Raw genomic sequence first — 17495 nt, forward strand, 5'->3', positions numbered from 1 at the left:
ATAGGAAGCCTGAGCCGAGCGGTGCTGGGTTGCGTCAGGAGTGACGGAGACCCACCGAAATGTCCTGCGTAATCCTATGCGTGAGAACGTCCACCATGTTGGAATATTTGACCCATCTGCAGCGACGCAACCGTCTGTGGGCGTCGTCTTTCAGCTGATGTAGGTGAAATAACGGACGTTTTCGCAGTGTGTGGACGAGTAGGCTTTGACGGGAAACGCGATTTGTTATTCGCAACTTTCAGCGATGGTGGTACCGCGGTGCGAGAATAGCGCTCCATAGCTCCTGGATAAAAGGATTCAGTATGAAGGTGCTTGCCTGCACCTTCCTGACGTGAAAAAATAAAGTGAGGCTCTAACACTGCTCGTATACAGCAAAACTAGAATTACTTACGCGTCCCAGACCCCGCCTCGTGTTGTTCTATGACAATCATCCAGATGACGGCCATTTCGATAGGCACCAGTGCACGAATAAACAAGAGACGGCTTGCTTTTGGTGCCACGTCACTTGCCACCTATAGTGACGGGCCGCATCTCTTTTCTGCCAGTCGCACGGCTGTTGGTACTTGCGTGCGTTCTTGCCGAATGCCTGGTAGCACCAACAGGAAACGCTCGTTGTCACGGTGAGCTGCGACCTTGAGATGGATTGCGATGGCGACATGTGTTTCGATGTCAAGATGAAAATATTTGTTGGTGGACGCCGCGAGCAGCTAGCCGTTGTGTTGACTGCCTAGATGGCAGTTTTCAGGGCGTCTATGACGGTTCCTAGGGCTCGCATAGTGGGACACTGATGGGAGTTATCAGTGACGCTTAACAGGCTTGGCGTAGCATACGCAATGACGCGGTCCACCACCTCAGGAAGGCGATCTATGAGCAGGTCCGTTGCTGGGGCAAGGGCCATGCCAATCACTTGGGGCAAGCGCCGGAGGAAGAATTCGCATGAAGCATTTGATATGATCCACGGTCACCCAGCTTCTTGGTATTCATGGTAGTTTGGCACCCCAGATGCTTCTGACTGTCTTTCTGGCGGGCGTTTTTCACTTTATGTAGTCGTAGAAGTCGTCAGGAGGAGGCGTGACTAGGACGTCGTCCAGTTTATTAGCCACTCCTGAGGGAAGGACGGAAGCAACAAGATAACAGCCGGAGACATGAGTTGTGATTCGCCGTAAGTGAAATTGGGCTTCCAGTTGGAAGAACCCAGCCCCAGGACTTTTTGCCAAGGAGGACGGAAAGTGGAGCTGGATGGCGGACAAGGTACCGTCGTTGTTGGAAGATGTGGCCTGCGTTACTCTGGCTCATGATGTTCGGACGTCCGGATCACCAATTTTTCGGTAGGGTGTTTGATGTACAAGAGAATGAATTGGCGACCGTCCAAAGCTTAAGCAAGAAACGATATTTTACTTTAAATTGAAATAATCAAGGTAAAAAGGATAGTTTTTGAAGAACCGCACCTTTCAGTTAGTAAAAACGTATGTTTATTTCAGGGCACGAAACATCCGCACGTTGGCCAGGATCTGGATAACACGGGCAGGGGTAGAAGGGAAGTAGTTATAATCGGGAGGGCAGATAATTCTTTTATCTGTTTTACCGAATATGATCCCTTCCGTTCGGCCGTCCCCCGTTTTTTAACTATATATCCTGGTCAACGCGCGAAACTTTTGTGCCCGGAAATAAACATTCGGTCGTTGCCGAATGAATGAGTATGATTCTGTTCGTGCACGTGCTTCGTGTTTTCATCTTTTTCTAGTTAAAGTACTCATAATCACAACACGTTCTCTTTAACCAGACGATTTTCGCGTCGGCTCGCGCGAGTCGGCGCGTACGCTGGTTTCTGCATTGGAGTGCTGGCACGCTCCCATTGTTCAGCTGTGGCGCTGCATACTATACACTTTTCTGATAATTGTAGAGGAGACAACCGCTACATTAGGTATCGCAATGTTCGGTAATTTTAATGCATAGATTGAGCTAATTATTTGTGATACGTGCAGTTTGATAGAGAAAGGTGTTCTTATACTTACCGACATAATTTTTACAGAACATAATTTCACTTTCAAATTCGGACTGGTCATTGAAGCATATCGAATGTTGACCTAAACCAAAAAGGTGACGATTAATTTAACCTTGCATTATAATAGACATAATTACATTTCACACGTAAAGTAACTAGAATTTACACGTATAGATACATTTATTCGAAGCACTGAGTATGAGGACCAGTTTCTTCCCCCAGTCTAAATGATCTCCTAATGCGTTTACCTCGAACGTATACAGGCTTTATTGTGGTGGATTAGGTTGTCTAAAAATAAGTTTAACATTTTTTAGATCAAGGAAAGTGCGCGCAAATGGTCACTTAGGAAACAGAATCTTTAAAGCAAATGCTACTTCACAAGCGTAGGAGGTACGCGACATTTATGCCAGCAACCAAACTTTTTTTTATATTTTTTTTGCAAATTAAATAATGCAAATTAAGATATAAGGTCGCTTTCACGGCCGGATTATATGGTGTCTTAAAATATCCCTCAAGCAAAGCAATCAAAGCTCAATTTTAGACCTGCCTGTTCAATACTCAAGTATTGAGCCGGATCAAATTCGTTTGCTTGTTAAAGGGCCCATGAAACGATTTTTGGGTTGGGATAAATCATTTTAGATTGGGATTTTACTAATAGCACATCGTTCAGTGGACCAAAAGAAAAAAGGTAGAAAGTCAAAAGCCTGACTTTCAGTGCGAAAATTTGAAAACAGAGCGGACTATTTCGTACCTCCTCCCCTTCGCAACCTCCCTGCCTTTTCACTGTGATACATCCGCGGTCCCAAAAGCGTGTCATCGGGTCCAAACTGACGTCACACGCAACCGGACCTCACTTATTCCCTTCACCCCTAAGCTGACATTGTGGTGGAAGCTACGCGCTTGCCGGATCAATCAGCCGCCTCCCTTTCATCACCTGATTTCATTCTCTGCAGCCACATTTGCCACGCTCACGTGGCAAGTGTGGCTGGCCCAACGAGCTCGTAGCTTCAACAGCACTGTCAGCTTCGGAATGAACGGGGTGGGGAAAGCAACTTTTGTCTGAATTTTGAGCGACGGGCTAATCTTCTAGGGGGAGAATGGATGTGTCCGGGATTACACAAACGGGAGTGCGAGCAAGAGGGGACACCCCCTTTTCGTCTTCTTTAACTGTTCGGTGGAATGTGCGATTTATGAGTTGAGGAGGAAAGCTAGACAGGAAAAAGTTGGAAAAGCGTTTCATGACCCCTTTAAGTTCAATTTCGTTTTACATATATTGATACATTGGATTATCATTTCACTCCTTAAAACGTTTTTGTGGCCACCGCGGTTAATTTTTATTTTAACTATTTGGCTACTTTAGCTCTCTATGGTCCTTAACATGTATCTTGTCGGTTGTTAAACCACACAAATGTAAATGCTCGGCGCTCCTGAATGTCAGAAGTGGAGGGTGGTGTAATTTATTTAATCTAAATGCAGTCTAGAATATATGATATGTCTTCTATTAGGGTGTTTAACGAAACTAGATGGCTGGGGTAACATGGTCGCATAATAAAACCAACATAACCCTAAACCTAATTAAGAACATAACCCAATTAAGTTTTTCACGCGCTGTTAAAAAGAGGTGTCATTACGCAAGTCATTTTGGAACGAATGAAACGCTCATGAAAGCGGAAACGAAATTGACAATAAACAATACGGTGAAACACAAAACTCCACAAAAAAAAAAGAGAGACTTGTTCCTGAGAGCTAAAGGGAAACAAATATTTCCCTTTTAACGCACTGCAGCATAACAGGAAACAAAGAAACGAGATTTGCAAAGAAGGGACACTGTGCAATACATGCGCCTTGGACACTTTAAAGGAGCTGTGCAACAATTTCAGGGCTTTGCTTAAATAATTGTGGAAGTTGATGCCTGACACTTCTGCAGTGAACTACAGAAAACAGATTTTGCCTGGATACCCTAGTTTTTACTTAAAAAAATGAAAAAGATCCAGGTTTTCACCGCCTCTCAACTCGTGCATCGTCTTCCGGGTCACGTGCACAGTGACGTCACTAGAGTAGGCGCGGAGTTCCGGAAAAGTTCTCTCTTTAGACCATCAGCGAGCAGCGAGAACTCATCCGCTGCCGACCGCGTGACCACCCGTCCTTGCCCGTCCGGCGCTGTCCCCCTCCCCTCCGGCTTCTGGCGGCTGTTCGCGGTTTTGTGGACCTAGGATAGATGGCGCCACTAAAACTCCGTATAATAAAAGTTTTGTGGATGATACCAGGGTGTTGACGCATTTATATATATGTTGGAACGACAAGATTTGTAAAAAGAGTTACCTTTTATCGAGCAGGTATTCGCACAACTTGCTATCTTTCTTACAACGACCCAAGTGACGTCACGCCGCTTGTTTCTCATGGCCGCCGCTCGTGGCTGCAGGTCGGGAAATATTCCAAGTTTTGCCTCGCTATTACGCGGCGGAATCGCAACATTGCGATGAAAGGAGGTGTGTTTTCTGCCATTTGTGACACAGTGAACAATATCAAAAGCAGAAAATGCCAATTCTTTCAACGTTAAAATCGTTGCACAGCTCCTTTAATGAATTCATGGACTGCGTGAGTGTTTTTTAGTTACTTATATAAGATGCGATGGCACTTTGACGTGGTGCATTGATTGTTAAGAATAACCTTTAGTCCATTATTCCACATAAGTTTATAAAGCGTGAACTGTAAAGCAGAATGATTGCAGTACAAGTAAAAGCACAGAAGTAAGCACACCTTAAAGGGACACTGACCGGGTATTTATGCTCGCCGAGGTTTCTAGTTGTCCGTGACATATGAAAGCCCAACTACCCAGAACAGGATTTGCGGTTCGAAATTCGTTTTCTTTCGGCCCGAAAACCGACGAGCAAGAACTGGCCGGTTTGAGTCGCGCTCAATCTCTTTTTCGTGGTCACGGGCCGTTTTCTAAGGTTTAGACACAACCACAAAATTTAATCAAAGTCGTGGGTCATTCAAGGCGCACACTCAATATAAAAAAATAGAAAAAATAGAAAACACATTTTTTGTGGATTCTGAAAACCTGCAATTAGGTTGATTGAAAAAAAAAAGCTGCACAGAAAGCCGGGAGCATTCTGTACGTTCAATGTGTAATTCTCAACATGGCATCGTTTCGCGTATCGTGGGACTCGCGGGGGCGGCGGTGGCAGCGGACGACGGGAGTGAGACCTCTACTTCAGAACTGCGTTCGCGGTATAGCGAATTCTGTCTGACTTTAAAAGAAAAATTTAAAACGGATCAAAAGAATCGGTATTCATCCCGTATGACACGCCCTACCTCCAGGCCGATTGGCACAAAGACGTCGCCGAGTCGTCACCCCTTTCTTGCGGCTGAAGACATCGCTCGCGCAAACGTCAACCACAAGTGCGTACTGCGAATTGAATATGCACGCAAACTATTTCTTTAGTAGGTGCGAATGTGGCCAATGCGTGGTGCTGCCCGGCTTCGACTCGGGAAAGCGGTTCAACCTACAGTAGCTCAGGGGATTCCATCGCCGGACGCGATAGCGAACGGACGTGCGATGGAGAGCTCTTCAGCGACTACGATAACGACGGTTTCAAGCCGTGGTGATGCTGGCTTCGGCGGTTTGCCAAGTGACTACGCGGTTATTTTGCCCTTGATTCCCTCCGGCGAAGCTTTGAACTGCAGGAGGGGACGTTGCGATTGAGTAGAAGATTTTGTTCGGCCGCTTAACCAGGTGGGTGTCCGGGAAGAAGTGGAGGGCCTGGGCGCCTTTGAAATGGGACACGTGTGGCTCCTAACTTTGCATACTACTGCAGCCAAGGAGAAGCTCCTAGCGACAGGGCACTTGCAAGTGAAGGACCGCTTGTGTCTGGCCATCGACCCCAACAAGCGGGAATTAAAAGTCAAAGTTCACTGGGTGGCGTTTGACGTGCCCGCGGAAACTATCCGTCGAGCCTTCGAATCCTACTGAGAAGTTAAGGGAGTGACCCGGGAAAGGTGAAAGGTCGAGGGCCTGTCGGACGTGGACACCACGACAGTCGTCGTGCGCCTGGTGCTTCAGGATGGCATGACGCGGAATTTCTCCCTCACCAGTTCGGGTTCCGAGGAGGCACAGAACTTGTTTTCGTTCCCGGGCGCGCGCCGTTGTGCCTTCGCTGTCGTCGCTCGGGACACATACGGCGTGAATGTAGGGTTCCTAAACACGAGAAATATCGAGCCTCCGGGCACGACGCTAGGGACTGCGTGCGGTTGTTCGCCCGAGGCGTCGCCAGCCATACCACTGACGACACTGGCATGAGCCACGTCATGGACGAGGCTGAGGCGGAGGAGTCAGCGTCACCCACGACGACAGCTCCCTCACCGACAGAGCTTCAGACAACGGGGGCGGAGGCCAGCACGGAGCCGTGTGTCGCGCAAAATCAGGCGTTGACCACTCCTACGGCACCGGGAAATGGACTCAGCGGCGAACCTGCGAGCGAAGTGAAGGTGACGGCGCAGGAGGCACCGCCCGCGAGCGACACGACAAAGGCCTCGGATGGTGAAGACGCGGGTGAAATGGACTTCGAGGCAGCTGCCAAGCGACCTTTCAACGAGGCGACAATGACGACCGACACGTCTGGCCCTTGTTCTGAGTCTTGGCTACAAGAGATGGCGAGCAAGAGGAAATGCCGAAGAGGTGGCCGTGGCGGGTCGTCGGTTGTACCCCGTGGTGGCTCGTCGGTCGTACCCCGTGGCGGCTTGTCGGCTCTACCCCGAGACGACGAGCAGTGACTGTCTGGTGCTGCAGCCGCTCCCTTTCAGTCACATAGATGAGCGCTATGCTCGAGGTTTGTAACTTGCTCAATGGTAGTGTCTCATGAAGGTTCATTACGTGTCGCTACGCTGAACGTGCGGGGACTCGCAGCTAGGCGTAGGCAACAGCAGCTCTACCGACTATATACCGAGCATAAGTTAAATATCGTGTCCATTCAAGAGACCAAAGTAGAGAGTGAGGGTCAAACTGACAGTATATTGCGGTCGTTTCTGTCGCGCTATGAAGTCTGCGTGAGTCACGCTGTTGGTTTGTCGGCAGCTTGCTGCTTGTTCCTTAAGAAAGCTGTTGGTGCTGTCGTCTACACTCTTACGACATGCCCGTTCGGGCGGTTTGTTATCTGTGATTTCACCGCTTGTAGCCTTGAGTGGCGCGTAATTTATGATTATGCTCCCAATAAGCCCGATGAGCGCAGAATGTTTTTTTGAAAATATTTATGGGCTTTGTCAGTGCGATCGACTTATTATATTTCTAAGACACTAATTGTGTTTGCAAGAGGGACTGCCGCTCCAATGGAGGGCGCTACAAAGACGCCAGTGTTATGGCTTTAAATACCCTTATTGGGCACTGTGAGTTGGACGATATTGCGTGCTGCGTGCCTCGTGCAAAGGGTCGGATGTACACCCACTCGCAAGGTACCAGTCACGCCAGGTTGGACTGAATATACATTTTCTCGGATCTGGTTCCCCTGTGTGGTCGTAACTCGGTCGATTACGTTTCCTTTAGTGATCACTGCCTCGTTAGTTTTCAATTAGGTGTCAAAGAAAACGGGCACCTTTTTCGTGAGAACAGTGGAAACTTAACGCGAAGCTGAATCGAGATGAGTCTTTTCGGAACCTAGTTAAGGAGAAATGGCAGGAAGCAGACCTGAAGGGAGGGCGTGTCTTCGAGAAGTGGGAGACCTTCAGGCTGGAGGTAAAATTCAATGCAATTGAGAAGGGGTGTTCCTTGAAGTTCCAAGAAAAAAAAAATCGAAGATCTGCTGCGTGATAACCTGAAGAAGCTATTACAGGAAGAATGCCGAACTCCAGGCCTTTTTATGAATAACATTATTAACCTAAAGCCCAACTCGGGATCATAGATCGGGAAAGATATAGGGGGGCCGCTATACGAGCCCGTTCCGAAAGATTCTTGGTTGGAGAAGAGCCCACAAAAAGGATGGTTGCCGCGGAAGAGAAATACGCGCGCGGCAATGAATTAGTGGAAATCGAACACCATGGCGTTCTCTCTGACGAGAAAACTTTTATAGAAAAAGCTTTCGTCGAACACTACACAGAGCTTCTCAGTCGTCAAGCCTCACAAAAAGCGGTGTTTGAAAGCGAGTTCTTGATTTTACTGATGATAATAAAATGTTATTTAAAAGGCTTTCCAGAACAGGCCGATAAGCCTGTCGGAGATAACAATTGCGATAGAAGATTTGAAACCTGGGAAATTGCCAGGCCCAGATGGGTTGACCGCACTTTTCTCTAAGACGTTTAAGCATGAGGTTTCAGTTATTTTGTTAGACGTTTTTACTGAAGCGTATGACAAAAAAATTCTTACCGCCATCGTTTCTGCGTACGCATACTGTATTGATTCTTAAGTGTGATGATCCCGTTAAACTTCGTAGTGTAAAATCTTATCGTCCTATAACGCTTAGTAACATAGACTACAAAATACTAATGAAAGTCCTCGTTAGACGATTGCAATTCGTCATCACGAATGTTGTGGGGCCGCAGCAGATGTGCGGCATACAGAATCGAAGTATCTTAACTAACATTCATGTCGCTCGCAGTATTTTGGAGTGCTGCGACTCAAAGATAAAGAAGGTTGCGATGTTACACTTAGACTTAGAAAAAGCCTTCGGCCGCGTGTCTTATGATATCCTCTTCAGTGTTTTGGAACATATACACCAACTCATGTTTACAAACAAACCGGAGCGCCCCTAGCAGAAGCCACCGGCGCCGCGCATGCGCGGTGGATGGTGGGCAAGAAACCCGCCGTCGCCCATAAACAAACCATTGAATTGCGTTGTTGTCGGCGTCGGTGGGAGTCCAAGTGTTCTTTTTCGCGTTGGAATTGTTGATTCGACGTCCTCCTAACAATGTCTGACTACTTCAGCGGCTTCAGCAAAACTATCGAGGATAAACTTTGCGTGAATAATGTGACGTGCGGCGATTCATTTCACGTGGACGCCGCAGAATGGGCGCTAAAGCCTGACTCCCACGATGAGATTCTGCTCGCTATTTTCAGTCGCGACGTCGCTCGGACTGCAAAAGCGTGGACCGTAGCCGAGATGGTGGACATCGATACTGAAAACCGCAAGTAGAATCGGGCATTACAAGTCGGTGATGGCCACTGGTAACAATGATCAACAACTTCTTGTATCTGTTTACACCTTAGCCGACTGACCCCAACCAACCTTCAAAAGTGTTTTGAGGCCTGCACTTAGTTCTTATCGCAATTACCGGGTCAACGTTTGGTTTACGGGCCGCTGTCGTTTGAACGAGCTGACGACAAAAAGCAGCCAAGTTTGAAAGAGCAGATGACAGTTCGAACCCACGCGCAATGGAGTACGGGCAAGAAGCACTGCGTCCCGCGTCAACAAACCATTCGAATGTCACGTTGTCGGCGTCCTGTCTGAGTCTGCATACTCTTTTCGCGTTGGAGTTGTCGATTCTACGTCCTCATCGCAGTGTCTTACCACTTTAATCGCCTGAGCGAAATTATCAAGGTTCGTTACGCCGCTAAACTTTCCATAAATAATTTGGCGTGCGGCGATTCATTCGCATGAACGCCGCAGAATGGACGCCAAAACCATGATGAGATTCTTGTAGCTATTTTCGGTCGCGACGTCGCTCGTGCTGCAAAAGTGTACAAGGTAGCGGCGATGATCGACGTCGATACTGAAACTCGAAAGCGGGAACAGACCAAGCGTAACAAGTAGGTGCACGATGGCCACCGGTACCATTAATTAACATCTTGTATCTACTATTTACACCGAGCCTACTTAAGCCTTTTGAGGCCTGCAGTTACTTCTTATTGCAATCACCGGGTCAAAGTTTGGTCTACGGGCCGCTTTTCTTTGAACGAGCAGACGACAAAAAGCAGACAACTTAGAAAGAGCAGACGAAAGTTCGAACGATCAGGCGGCCCTGTGAATTTGAAGACGCACTGAGCCCGTGGGTGGTCCGCACAACTCGGGGGTTTTCTCTGGTTCATGTTGGAACAAAGCAAATACATCTGGCGACCACAAATTGTGGCCCGCACACGCAATCGTAGTTCGACAGCGTCTGGTTTGCCCTTTTCACGGCTACTATCCACGTTCTCGGACGAACGGAGGGTGCAAAAACACATGAAAACTGATCTTCAAACCTTTACGGACTCTATTGGTGAAGCCCCCATCGCAGCATTTTGACGAGAAGGCAGGTTTTTTGTCTCGTTTCTTCCAAAGGAACACGGGAATGCATGTCTGGCACGGCGACTTCTGCCCACCGCCCCAGACCGGAAGTGCGTCCGGCGCGCCACCACCGCGGCGTGACGTAGGAGAGTTGAGTTGGTGTATAGGGGTAGGGTCTGTAATTTTAGGAGGAGTGCGGATGGCGTACCGAAACTGTACAACGATCTTGATTGTCAAGAGTGTAAGTGAACGCATCCCTGTCAAATCTTCGGTAAGACAGGGATGCCCGCTATAACCACTATTGTTTGCTTTGCGTATAAAACCCTTCTGTTTGCGCATTATTCATGAACAAACGCTCGCGGTTTTACTCTGAACACGTGTGAAGTGCAAATACTGGCTTACGCGGATGATATTGCGATATTCTGCGCTGATACAGAGAGCCTTAAAAAGTAATAGAAATCACACATTCACTGAACAGCATGCTAACTGGCTGTTCAGTAAATTGGTGAAAGTGTCTGGGTTTCTGGCATGGCGAGTGGCCATACAAGCCGAGAGTAAACGAAAATATCGAATGGGAAACCGTACCGACCCGTTATCTAGGCGTCCCACTAGAGTGTTACCGTGATAATGCCCATTTGTGACGAGAAGAAATTGATGAGTTACATGATAAAGCAACGCAGAGCGGTTGCCGTCATATGTCAATGTTCGCACGCGCCACGGTGTGTAACCTATTTTTTGTTGCAAAGGTATGGTACCTACGTCAAGTATTGCACTGTTCTCGTGTTTCCATTCAAAGGTTGCATCGTGTTTTTGCGGTTTTCTTTTGGGCCTCCTCTTTGGAACGTCCCAGCCGTGCGAACCTATTTCGACGTGTCCGATCTGGTGGCCTCTAATTGGCCCACCTTTTTATTCGACAAGTTGTTAACCGTTTTATCTTCCTGCGTGATCAAACCAGTCCCTTTTTGCGTACAATTTTTCAGGTTCACTCGTGTAACGCTTTACCTGATTTTATCGTTTCGTCCTGTGACGGAGGGTCTGGGCCATTAAGTGCCAATTTAAGAGAAGTAGTTGGTACTTACAGATTTTTTGTTGCTCGCTTTTTTTTAGAATATTTATGCAATGTGTCACAAAAACGTCTAACGAAGGATTTAATAGAAACGCCTTTTCCCCTCCCATTTATCAAATGCTGTACAGTACTCTCCCTGGGTAGGATGTACTCTGTCGGGTTAAACAAATGCTGGTATCCGCTAATATGAAAACGTTTTTCTTTGAATTACATGCTGGTACTCTGTCGGTTAAAACATGGTTACATGGGAAAGGTGTGCACGTCCCGTGGTTTGTGAATTGTTTTTGTGTAAGGAACCCGAAACTATCTAGCATGTGTTCTTAAACTGCTGGGATGCAGTGTTTTACTTGGACATTCCTCAGCGAACGTTGAAAAAAGATCTTCCTTGGAATGGGCATGAGATACAGTTTCTGCCAGTTGATATCACAGTCTCTGTGCCATATGGTTATATTATGGTCGCAGGACTCCACAGCATCTGGAGGAGCCGCATGGCAGTCCGGCATGCAGATGTTGGCGCGCGACCTGTGTGCCTGTATTTTACTGACAACGTCCTGAAAATTAGGGAAGTGTACAGCTTTTCAGGAGATGGCCCAGATTGGTTGCCAGTCGTAGACAACCTGCCTACGATAAGATGTCTATAAGCACTCCACGCTCACCGAATTTTCACTGACGTGTTTGTGAACAGCGTATCTGTATATTAATCCCATGTATACCTGCCAATAAATAAATAAAAAAACAACCTAAAAGTAGCTCAGTGGAAAGATGTCCGCTTCACATGCAGTGGAACAGGGTTCGATTCCCAGTGTGTACTTTTTTTTTTTCCAAGCATTTTCCGATATTTACATTTCTTTTTCTACAATTATCACTGAAAAAAAAAAATGTTGTGAACGAAACCTCGGTGAACTAAATGGTATGGGATTTCCTTTTCGGCACCTGCGAACTCAATGTAATCACCTTCCAGAAAATGCAAGGAGTATATAATTCGAGTAGCGTCCGCTTTTCGAGGTGCCCGCAAATTTTCTACAGGAATTGCAGCCAGCCATTGATCCCTGCCCGTTGATCTTTCGGAAACTTGTGCAGACTTCTCCCGCACAATGGCAGTTCTTTAGGACGCAGGAGATCTGAAGGAGTTCTTCGCGCAACATCTTGGGGGTATTATTTTCGGAGCCGATAACGAAAATTGACCGCGGGCACTGTCTACTCATCTCCAACTTCTCAATGTACAAAGGAACTCATCTTGAAGTACAGAACAGCCAGCGAAACAAACATATCTGCAAAGGAATCGCACGGCAAGCAGTTCTCGCCTTGCAAATCGCCTGCTGCGCTCAAACACTGGAGGGGAAAGAAAAAAAGCGCGCGGTCGGGTGTAGCCACGTGACTTCCGCCCCTCACTCTCTCCTCTCCACTTTTCCGACCTCCGTGTGCGGGTTTCAGTCTCGACTTCGAGCATTTGCGTTTCTTTGGCTTTAATAGAAATGGACGTGACTCTGAAGCAAAATATCAATTGGGTAGTATTCCGACACCATAATGAATCACCTAGCTAGAAATGAAAAAACATTTTTGGGGGGTATCCATGTTCCTTTAAGGCCCGTAGGGCTATACTCCCCTACATATTTTTCACTGTTTATATAGAAGCACGTAAGGTCTGTATTAAACTAAAAAATGCATATTTAGATCCAAATGTATGCTGGATTAGATCGTTACAGTATCTCCATAAATAGTTGGTCGAAAATCAAACATGATAGCTTTCGCCATTGACGATCTGCCCTACGTAGCGCTGGTAGAAAATGCGTGGCAAAAGTACTTACACTAGCCATAAGTACACCGTAGTAAACTACTGCAGTTAACGGCTTCTTTTGTGTCTTGTACTTGTCACTACCCACCATCACCAATATTTCAGGGCGCACCATGTCGGGAACTGCGAGAGGTTGGAAAATATGTATGTTATTATGTCTTTGGAAAAGGCGAGCGATTGAATGACGAACAGGAACAACTAACTAATGTGCAAATTGAATAGACCAGATGCACTTTACCTTGTATATTCCTCTCCTTGATGAGTTGAGTGGGTTGAAGTGGCTTAACTGCAATGTCTAAGAAATGTTTATCCTTATAGGATTAGAATATCAGACACTATTCGAAATATATTTGTGTTAAATGTATTCGTGCAAATGAAACTTATATACATCCAGTGGAAAAGGCAAAAGAGGCTTTTATTATTGAGCTTTGTATTTTTCTCTCTACTTACAATTCTTAATACATAAAACCAAATCACATATAACAACTAACATAAAAATGACGGAATGATTTACTCACAATCACCCCGTGTATTTGAAAAGTGCTCTTCATCTTCAAAAATTTCGTGTGGAATGCGTCCGGCACTAGATCTCCCAGTAATACCAACTGGTCTTATTCGTAGTGAGTCACGGATAATTCCATGCTGTGAATATGAGAGAGACAACAAGTCATTTACTTAAAGGCCGACGTACACTTCGCGCTTTCCACTTTTGCTCGCCTCCTCTTTTCCTATATCCTCTCCACTTTCTACCTTGCCCCATCTTGGCTCCGCTAAGAGGATTATCTTCCCTGCAGAAAATCGACGTTGTACGTCGGCCTTTAATGAAAGTAGTCAAGGCATGACATTAGTGAGCAGTTTTTTACACTGATCATTTGGTGTTTTTAGAACTTTTAATGAAGTAAGCCAGATAAACTCGACGCCCTAGAAAAGATGCAACCTGTTTTGGCGGAAATAAATATTAGTCATTATATTTGCTATACTGCAAACTAGATACGCCATACACCTGTGAGTCATCTAGCATGAAAAAAAAATGATTTTCGCGACATTACTTATAGTGACATAGTGACATTATGTTTATCAGTGAGTTGTCATTTATCACCACATTTCATTGGCCAAGAATGGGTATGAATGACTTGTTTGAATGACTAAAATAATGGTTACTGGGCAGGCGAGCTGGTGAACTGTCGTAGTGAAGAAACCTTGAGACTGTAGGGACGAAAATGGAACAAGACAACACTTTCTCAAAACTCAGCAGCAATGTTTATGTTTCCGTGTTAGAGTTGGTTGAGTAGCTGTAATCTACATAAAACAAACGCGTTAAGAAATCTTAAGTTGAGATTTGAGACCGTGTTGTCCAATTTATTGTCCCTAGTCTCAAGGTTTTTTTGTTTTTCTCTGTAAATATTTCATGCATTGTTTAATATTTTGACCAATATTCTTAAGCTAGAATATTCGTCCGGGGTATTTGAGTTTTTCGAATCGAGAGGGCACATTACCCATAAAAGAAGTCTGACAGCCCCGTGGTACACTGTTTGCATTGCCTCGAAGTGCGAAGCTAAATGCTTTCTTGCGCACGAACGCACCACTAAATAATTTCTGCTGTCGTCCGTTTTGATCACGTTTCTTGTTCTTAAGCGGTCCCGTATATCGTAGGAAAACTGAAAATTTTAGCAATTACATTTATTGAACTTGCACTACGCCCCCTCTTTTGAGATATCAGAATGAAAAGCCTGAAATAATTGTAGCAAGCACATCGCCCTTTCAATGCCTATTGCCTGCTCTCGGCATGACAACGGAAAACTGCTGAACTAGGTGCACTGCGAGTGACTATACATTAGTGGTGGCTAGGGCAGTCAGGCATATTTTTTCTCGTGAGATTTTTTCAAAAAAATCTGAAACATTGAAGACAGAAAATTCCTGACGTAATATAATTTTTATTTCTTTATTTTATTGGAATGTTTTATCTTTGATGGTTTATGGCACTCCACCACCGGAGGTGAGGTCCGAAGCGGGGTCTACACAAAAGAATAGAATCCGCGCCTGTCATTCTTGGATGCAAGCGGCAAACCCCTTTGCGACCGCCTCCAGACCAATCACAAATAAAAAAAAAAAAAAAGAAACGCTTGAGATTAAGGAGTTGAGAACTTCTTATTTTCCGTCATCAAAACGAAACCTCAACATTTCAACTAGTTATGAAAAGCTGTGGTGCCCTCCACGCAGCCACGGCACCTATTACTGTTACTGTTTGTGATTGGCGCAAACGACAGTGTGCACTCGAACCTCAAAGAGAGGAGGCTCTCACGGGCCAACGCGTGACCACCAAGCGAAAAGCAAGAAAATTGTAGATGGTCGCTCGTCTGCCGATGTTGAATCGCAAGGTTTGGCTTGACGCTGAAATAATCTGGTATATTTTTTCTCAAGCTTCTACCGTTTCAATAGTTTTTACAACACCTACCCCGGACAAAGTCTGGTTACCACAGATATAGAAAACTGTACTGAATTGCGGCTTGTCATCAATGGTTGTTTCATAAAAACGAAACAAACAAGAGGAGAATCACGCCCGTGGTCTTGTCATAGTTTTTCTGTTTTGGGTCAGCCAAATATAGAAGAATTTAATTTTGTCTATTATATGTCATCGACTCGGTTAAAACTTTGCATTTGTGTGTTTTTGATTTTCGCTTGTTTCAACTACACCGTTCACGATAATTTAAATGCGAGTGTGATATGTAGGAGTCATTTAAAGGTGTTTGGGACAACGTAAACAGTAATTTGAGAGTATCAAATTCAATTTACAAAAATAAATGTTAACAAGCACATCCATACATAATTTTTTTTACACCAAGCACGTGTGCCTGACGAGCCGTTACTGCAATGCAAGAATCGCTTCATTTTTTCAACACTATATGTTTTGGATTATGGGCATTGGCAATTGACATGTATTTGTCGCGTGGATTGATAAAAATGTGTTCAATACACTTTCAACAAGTCCCCCGCTTATTGCAGCACTTCGTTTTTTTTTTTTTGTTTTTCCTCTAGATACAACTAGTAATACAATAGTAAATCTTAACCTCTGTAAATGTTCTCAAATAGCAGCGAAAACGTTTTCTCTATATATATATTAAAACAAGTTTGTCAAACTAAAAATAAAATAAAAATGCAAGATGTTTACAATTATCTGTAATGCCGAATTAGAGCGCAGCTCTTGTCCTCCCCCTCCGTAACCTTCCCTCCTCCTCTCCTGCTCCCCACCCATTAAACGGGAAAATTTCCCCTCTAACATTGGCGGAACATTTGTCCCACTAGATTTACTGTCATTATTTCCCCGCTAAATTTATCAAAAAAAGTTCCCTCTTATTTGGCCAAAAACTTTTACGCCAAATTTAGCGGGACATTTTACCCTCGTGACGTCACACGTGCTGTCACAAGTGACGTCATTATGGGAAACTTTCTATAATGCAATGCGCGGTTACGCCGAAGCCGACGCCGTTCAGCCCGAAAACGGGCTGCGCTCTAAAACCCAAAACGCCATATTTTAGTCTTATTCCTATCGGTTGCAGAGATGGGATATTAGATTTGTTTTTGTATGCACAGCATGGTGACCGAACGCTTCTAAGGCACTTTAGTCGGCCCGCAAAAATTGGTTTCTCAACGTTTACTGGAAAAAAAAAAAAAAAAAAAAAACTGCTTACATCGGTAAAGAAAAAAATAATACTGTTCTTGGCAATTTGGGACGCCATTTTGCGGGCGATGCACGCGTAGAGAGAAATGCTGCCGACAGATGGCGTACGCCACATGAAAAAAGCGCCAATTAATTGGTGTTTTTTCTTGTTTTTTTTTTTTGCGATATTGTTTGCTATAAATTTGAATCGACCGGCGCTTTGTCGACGCTGCGCATGTCATCTGCTGGCAGGGCAGTACTTATCTTTATGCCCGCATCGTCTGCGAAGTGGCGACGTGAATTACCCCGAACAGGTGTTTTTTTCTTTCTTTTTTCGCAAGGTAAGTTTATTTATATTTTTTTTTACTGTAAGCGTTCACCACGTGCTTGCACCTATGAAGTAAATGGCAGCGCGATATGTTGAGAAACCCATTTTTGCAGGTCGTGTGTAGTGCCTTTAAAACCGTTAGTTTACAGGCTGCATATGTACCGAGATACACTTGTTGTCTTACTTTGATTCACTATTTTATGAAACTAAGTAGCATTTTCGTAAAGAAGTTTCTGGATTTTTGCCGTTTTCACTATCTCACAGGGTGATAGCGCTCAGTTCAATGACATACTGCTACGTTTAAAGAATACACTTAAAAAATATCCGAAGGAATTATTATGTCATTACCACGCGTAGTCCATTATCCCTTTCAAGAGAAACGGCCGCCCTTTGATCCATATCATGATATACCATTTTGTTAAGCTCCATTCCATTCATCTGAAACGGG

General features: G+C 45.1%; 1 protein-coding gene across 1 annotated transcript in view; it reads right to left on the minus strand.

Annotated features, from left to right (window-relative positions):
* LOC121837867 overlaps positions 1–17495 on the minus strand; it is a 106973-nt gene that overhangs the window by 77381 nt on the left and 12097 nt on the right. The window contains exons 3-7 of the mRNA XM_042293721.1: positions 17396–17485; positions 13580–13703; positions 13300–13356; positions 13075–13184; positions 2016–2087 (exon numbers count right to left, since the gene is read on the minus strand). Of these exons, the coding sequence (XP_042149655.1) occupies positions 2016–2087; positions 13075–13184; positions 13300–13356; positions 13580–13703; positions 17396–17485 (453 nt within the window). The remainder of the gene's footprint in view (positions 1–2015; positions 2088–13074; positions 13185–13299; positions 13357–13579; positions 13704–17395; positions 17486–17495) is intronic.

Source organism: Ixodes scapularis, unplaced genomic scaffold (assembly GCF_016920785.2).
Source record: "Ixodes scapularis isolate PalLabHiFi unplaced genomic scaffold, ASM1692078v2 PGA_scaffold4__175_contigs__length_147842914, whole genome shotgun sequence".
In the NCBI taxonomy this organism is placed as follows: Eukaryota; Metazoa; Arthropoda; class Arachnida; order Ixodida; family Ixodidae; genus Ixodes; species Ixodes scapularis.